General features: G+C 45.7%; 1 protein-coding gene across 1 annotated transcript in view; it reads left to right on the top strand.

Moving 5' to 3' along the window:
* FAT2 (FAT atypical cadherin 2) overlaps nt 1–7,161 on the top strand; it is a 66,122-nt gene that overhangs the window by 13,828 nt on the left and 45,133 nt on the right. Inside the window, exons 4-6 of the mRNA XM_011931675.1 lie at nt 516–655; nt 1,251–1,532; nt 2,627–2,837. Of these exons, the coding sequence (XP_011787065.1) occupies nt 516–655; nt 1,251–1,532; nt 2,627–2,837 (633 nt within the window). The remainder of the gene's footprint in view (nt 1–515; nt 656–1,250; nt 1,533–2,626; nt 2,838–7,161) is intronic.

Here is a 7,161-nt window from a genome sequence, read left to right as displayed (position 1 = left end):
CATTCTCCTGCCTCAGCCTCCTGAGTAGCTGGGACTACAGGCGCCCGCTACCTCGCCCGGCTAGTTTTTTGTATTTTTTTTTTAGTAGAGATGGGGTTTCACCACGTTAGCCAGGATGGTCTCGATCTCTTGACCTCGTGATCCGCCCGTCTCGGCCTCCCAAAGTGCTGGGATTACAGGCTTGAGCCACCGCACCCAGCCTATATACTAGACATTTTAAAAACTTCATGTTATTTTACATTTGGATTCTTATAGTTTATTAAACAATTTGATTTATTAATAAAATTTAAATGAAAATAACTTGACAACAACTTGACAGAATAAATTACACTTTTGGGACTGGGAAATAAACTACCACCTGTTACCCAGATCTTTACCACCTTTACCACCTTTACTATCTTTACCACTGTAAACTTTACCACCATGTCCTCTGAGCCTGACAACCAAAGCCTGTCTTATGCTGTGATGCCTAAATCACTGAGGTTGTGTGTGCTTTCTCCCCACTCCCACTCTAGGTGGGGATAAGGACATGGACTTTGACATTGAGAAGACCACAGGCAGCATCGTCATTGCCAGGCCTCTTGATACCAGGAGGAGGTCAAGCTACAACTTGACTGTCGAGGTGACAGATGGGTCCCGCACCATTGCCACCCAGGTTAGAGGCCTCAGCTGGGGACTGCTGTGTTGAGAGGAGATGGAAGGCTTCCTTGGTTGGGATGAGGCTACAGAGGTTTTCTGTGGATGTGGTGTTCCTCAAGGAACACTGAATTTAGAATCAAGGTTCTTGTCTAATGCACTCTATAATTCTGTGACCCTGGGAGAATTCTTGCTCCCACTCTGAATCTGTCTATAATTGGAAGCTTGTTTAAATGAGCAGTTTTAATAAAAGATAGAGTACCACGGGGCTTCCATGGGAATAGGGGGATGATGACTGGGTAAGTGGGGCTCTGAATTTCTATTCTGGCTTCAGCCAGAGTTTTATCTGTTTCTCACATTTGGATTTCACACAACATTTCACTTGATGGAAAGGTCCTTCAAGAAAATTTTTGTTTTTGAAAAACACTAGACTGTGCAGCATCTGAAGGTCTTTTGATTTTGAAACACTATCATTCATTCAACAAATATTTATCGAGTGATTGCTGAGTGCCAGGCACTGTGCTAGGCCTGCGTGGTACAGGGAGGTCCAGACAGACCTAGTCCCTATTCCCCTGGGGCTCGCAGTGGACCTTCTCCCTCACCTCCCTCCCTAGGTCCACATCTTCATGATTGCCAACATTAACCACCATCGGCCCCAGTTTCTGGAAACTCGTTATGAGGTCAGAGTGCCCCAGGACACCGTGCCAGGGGTGGAGCTCCTGCGAGTCCAGGCCATAGATCAAGACAAGGGCAAAAGCCTCATCTATACCATACATGGCAGCCAAGACCCAGGAAGTGCCAGCCTTTTCCAGTTGGACCCAAGCACTGGTGTCCTGGTAACGGTGGGAAAATTGGACCTGGGCTTGGGGCCCTCCCAGCACACACTGACAGTCATGGTAAGTAAATGGAAAAATCTGGTGAGAATATGCTTGCATGCAGATGTGTGGGGGTGGACGTGCTTGGAGACATGCCGAAGGTCCCCTTCCCTGGTGAGCCAGGCACACCAGTGCTCATAAAGACCATACATGAGACAGAGTTGTGACATTTCACAGCTGGCCAAGGGCACCTTCCATAAGGGATGCCTGCAAGTGAAGGTAGAGATGGGACGGCTGCCAAGGAAACTCCTGTCAACCTCAGCTTTCTCTGGGTTCACCCCAAATATTCCCCAAGAGCTATCTCCCTGCTCAGTGACTTCATGACACAATGTGGATTCATATAGTGTCAGAGCTGGAAGGGACACGGAGGCTTTCCCACTGAGAGCAAGGACTAAGGTTAGGCCAGCAAGCCATGCAGGACACAAAATGTAAAGAGGGCTCACTCTCTCTGGGCCATGTGCCTGCATTTTTATGACCCCAAGAGTCAGGGCCTCTTTAAATTTTGCACCCTACTTGCCTACCCCTAGTTCTATCCCTGATCCTGCCCATTTGTCTCATCTTACACCTGAAACCCACCGAGAAAGACAGACTTGCTCACTGCCATACAGTTAATTATGATGGAACCAGAATTGGAGTCTGGCCTCCTGTCTTAAAGATCAGGGTTCTTATGCTAGTTTATCATCCTTTGGGCATATAATATGTATTCAAGGTTCTGTGAAGTCCTGCAGCAAAGAAAACTGTTTGCATTTAATTCAGTGCTCCCCAAATTTACGTGACCATATAATTTTTTTTTCCCTGCATAACATGTTAACATCTTGAAGAATGAGTATTATTCTCTGAGACGTAATTTGGAAAACATTGCTTCTCTGCCTATTTCTGCCTTTCTTCTAAAATAGAATTATCCATTAAAATAGCTGAGCCTAGGAATCATTGACTGACAAATTTACATAAAAGAAGAAAAAGAGCATAGATTAGAACAAGATTTAAAAGAATACGGAGAGTTAGTTACAACTGGGCATATTTTAAATTGGCATTCTAGTTCATTGACCTTACCCTAACCCTGCCTCCTCCTAATTCCATTTGCTGCTCACCCAATTACCCCTTTGGGCCCATAGGTCCGAGACCAAGAAATACCCATCAAGAGGAACTTCGTATGGGTGACCATTCGTGTGGAGGATGGAAACCTCCACCCACCCCGCTTCACCCAGCTCCACTATGAAGCAAGTGTTCCTGATACCATAGTCCCTGGCACAGAGCTGCTGCAGGTCCGAGCCATGGATGCCGACCGGGGAGTCAATGCTGAGGTCCACTACTCCCTCCTGAAAGGTGAGACGCCTGGCCATGAGCTCAGAGGATGGGTCAAGATGCTTTAGAAAGAAAGGAAAGCACTGGAGGCATGAATTTGCAAGTTAATCGAGTACCAAGCTCGTTAAGCCTTGGCAAACAATAATTCTAGAGCATTCCCTGGGACTACCTAAATTAATGCACTTCCAAAGATAGTATTACTATCCAAAGATAGTAATAACATAACTACTACAGTATGAGTAAGGACCACTCATGCTGTGGGAGAATTTGCATACATATTATATAAACCCACCAGTGACCAAACATGTAGAAGATATTTATGAAGTCCATGCAACATTTAAAAATGTAATAACTTCACGTATGTATGTTAGAATATTTTATGAGTTGTATGGCATAGTTTTAGAAGTAATTTTTATTTTCTGACAAGGCTGCACAGTGATTTAGTATCTATTATATGTGTTTCTTCATCTGAAAAATGGGAATAATTTTACCTGTGCCGGAAAGTCATTGCAAAGATTAAAAGAGAAAATGTATGTTGGCCGGGCGCAGTGGCTCACGCCTATAATCCCAGCACTTTGGGATGCCGAGGCGGGCGGATCACCCGAGGTCAGGAGTTCGAGACCAGCCTGACCAAGATGGTGAAACTCCGTCTCTACTAAAAATACAAAAATTAGCCAGGCATGGTGGCAGGCACCTGTAATCCCAGCTACTTGGGAGGCTGAGGCAGGAGAAGCACTTGAATCCAGGAGTGGAGGTTGCAGTGAGCTGAGATCGTGCCACTGCGCTCCAGCCTGGGCGATAGAGTGAGACTCAGTCTCAAAAAAAAGAAAAAAAGAAACAGGTATTATTAGTAAGAAGTAGCTAAATGGCTTTCTAGAATTCCTAAGGACTGAAAGCATTCTCCACAGTTCAGTAACAGATATTTACCTTTAAACACCGAAGTGTTTTTAAAAATTCGGAACCATTTCAGGTGGAAAGGTCCTGTCTGATATGATGCCCTTGGGGCTATTGATGCATGTGATTATTTGCCCTTGCATTAAATAACTACTGGTTCTGAAATGGTTTGGGGGCCTTTTCTCACTCGATTTCATTGCATTGGGCCACGTGTCTGACTCAGAAAGTACCACTCATTCCCTCATAAACATTTTCTCATTTGTTTTCTCTAATATTGAGCAGCTTAAGGAAACCAGAGAACTAAGATTATGAGAAACACAAGCAAGTAAAAAGTAGGTAGTCTCTGAGAAATGGCCCAGGGGTTGTCCCACATACACAGGACCAGCTTTTGTCTAGAGACTCTGACTCTGTCTTCTTCCAGTTCTTTCTGCTTCCTTTCTCTGTTCTCACTGGCTTTCCCATGGGCAAAGTTGCCAGAGAGCTGAGTTCCAAGTAGGTGAAGTTATGATAATAAAAAGCACAAGCTTATAACAAAGAACAAACTGACTGATATTTCCAGGTTGTTAAAAGTGGTGGTAGGGCTGTGGTGGGTGGCAAAGCATAGTCACTAATTTGCAATTGTCAGCTCAGGTGCTTATGCTCAATTCTGCCCCCAGGTGACCGTGCTGGACAATGGGGAGCCCTCACTGAAGTCCACCTCCAGGGTGGTGATAGGCATCTTGGACGTCAATGACAATCCACCTGTATTCTCCCATAAGCTCTTCAATGTCCGCCTTCCAGAGAGGCTGAGCCCAGTGTCCTCTGGGCCTGTATACAGGCTGGTGGCTTCAGACCTGGATGAGGGTCTTAATGGCAGAGTCACCTACAGTATCAAGGAGAGCGATGAGGAGGGCTTCAGTATCGACCCGGTCACAGGTGTGGTGTCATCCAGCAGCACTTTTACAGCTGGAGAGTACAACATCCTAACGGTGAGCAGACAGAAGGAAGCCACAGAGGGAGGAGTGGCATGCTGGTTAGTGACCTTCTTTGAGAATTCAGGAGGAGGGAGACAGCCCGCCGTCATGAGGGAAGTGGTACTCTCCTTCCTGGCCTTCTCCCAGAGAAACTGAGAGTCCCAGCTTCAGCCAAAGGATCAAATTCTGGGTCCTTCTCTTTGAGGTCTTTGCCTGGGAAATCCCCTCGATTCATAGAAAGAAGGATTTAGTGAGAGTAAGAGAGGATTTGGAATCAATAAGCCTGGGTTCTAACCCTAGTACTGCCATTTTACACCTGTGTGATCTTGGACAAGTCATTTAACCTTTGTTTTATCATTTGTAAAATGGAGATAAGAACGTTTTTCTTGTGAGAAGCCAATATATCAAGTAGCTAGTGCATGGGTGCTTCCATTAGTCAGCCTGAATTCAACCCCAGTCTCATTGCTAGCCAAGCATTTCATCTGGTAGGTGAATTGACCACGCTGAGCCCTAGTTTCTCCTTGTAAAAGAGAGATGATAACAGGACCCCTTCCAAGGTTATTGTGAGGATTAAATCAGATATTGTGCACAAAGCTCTTAGAACAAGGCCTGATAATAGTGAGAATTCAATAAATTCTAGCTTGTTAGGTTTATGGTAGTTGGGAAAAGCAAAGGGCATATGTATGTAAAGTTCAATTTAGGAAGTAGCACACAGTAAGTCTTCAGTTAACAGTGGCATTTATTATTTTTATACTAACCATGAGGTTCTTGAGCACAGGTTATATGTTTTGTTCACCACCATGCCTGCAGCAACTGGCAGGGTGCCTGTTTACAGCAAGCCCTCAAGTGTGCATCAAATGAATGAACGACTGCATGAGAGGCCAGCTTGGTCAGAATCACAGAACGCTCTGGTTCTCATCCTGGCTGCTTGGGTCTTCTTGTCTCTTGCCCTCAGTTTTGGTGTTGGCCTCCTTTCAGATCAAGGCAACAGACAGTGGGCAGCCACCACTCTCAGCCAGTGTCCGGCTACACATTGAGTGGATCCCTCAGCCTCGGCCGTCCTCCATCCCCCTGGCCTTTGATGAGACCCACTACAGCTTTACGGTCATGGAGACGGACCCTGTGAACCACATGGTGGGGGTCATCAGCGTAGAGGGCAGACCCGGTCTCTTCTGGTTCAACATCTCAGGTGAGGTGAGGTTGAGGGCCCAACGAGGGACAGGCCCTCCTGTCCTTATACACCAGCTCTAGTTTTCCTGCTACAGTCCTTCTGAGCCCTCTCAAGGTCGGGCTCCTTGGCACCCCCTCTTTCAGCCCTGAGGGCGGACTGCCTCTTCCCTGGTTCTCCGGGAGCACAGGCAGTAAGAATGCCATGAATGCCAAGCTTTCCTTTCACTCCAGCCACGATCTCTAACCCCAGCCAGAGTTGGCAGTGCCTCCAGTTGCCCCAAGAACCTGGGAGACCTAAGATGGTCCAGGAAGACTCAGAGCAGAAACGCTTTGTGTTTCCTTTTCTGCCTCAATGTGAAAATCATAGTTGACCGTGAGCCTGCCATCAGCTATACCCTGGGGCCATGCGCAATGTTCTGGCTTCAGGTTTTGCCCTTGAGATCAGGGGCATGGGCCCATTCTCATTCTAGGAGGCACTTGGATCCAGGCTCTGATGGTTTTCTCTGAAATTCCTCTCTGTCTCTAAATCAAGGTTTTGTTTCAACATCTGGGGGTCACAGAACCCTTCAGGAATCTGATGAATGCTTAGGTCCTCATTCCAAAAAGTTGCATGCACAAACACACACAAATGTAAACCTGCCTACAATTTAGAGGATTTACAGGCTCTTTGAAACCCATCCAGGGATTCCAGGTTAAAAATCTCTAAGAGTTTCAGCACCCACATGAACATGGAGTCCTGGTACAGTTTTCCATCCTAGCTAAGAGTAGGATAGGACATATGCCCCTGACCCAAGCTCTTTGAACCTCCTGGACTTACTTCCAGTTCTGGTTTACTGCTCTTTTAATTATTTGAGTTTTCTTCTTTAACACCAAATTAATGCATGTACTCTCTAAAACATTTCAAAAGCACAAATGGGCTGGGCACAGTGGCTTGCACCTGTAATCCCAGCTATTTGAGAGGCTGAAGTAGAAGGATCACTTGAGGCCAAGGCCGAGGCTGCAGTGAGCTATGATTGCACCATATACCCCAGCCTGGGTGACAGAGTGAGAGCCTGTCTATAAATAGGTAAAGACGCACATACAAATGAATGCAGAGAAGAGAATAAAAATCACCTAAAGTTCCACCAATCAGAAGATAATCCACTGTTATAATTTTGATGTGTTTCCTTCTTGTCATTTTTCCTTTACATGCCCACGTGCACACACACACACACACACACACACACACACACCCCCTTAGGGTTATATTAAAATATTGTTTTGTAATACTTTTAAGTGTAAATATATCATGAATATATTTCCATGTCACTAAACATATTTCTATATAC

This window comes from Colobus angolensis, unplaced genomic scaffold, assembly GCF_000951035.1.
Source record: "Colobus angolensis palliatus isolate OR3802 unplaced genomic scaffold, Cang.pa_1.0 Scaffold90, whole genome shotgun sequence".
NCBI classification, from domain to species: Eukaryota; Metazoa; Chordata; class Mammalia; order Primates; family Cercopithecidae; genus Colobus; species Colobus angolensis.
The sequence above is the reverse complement of the archived record's forward strand: the minus strand, read 5'-3'. Positions and strand labels throughout refer to the sequence as shown.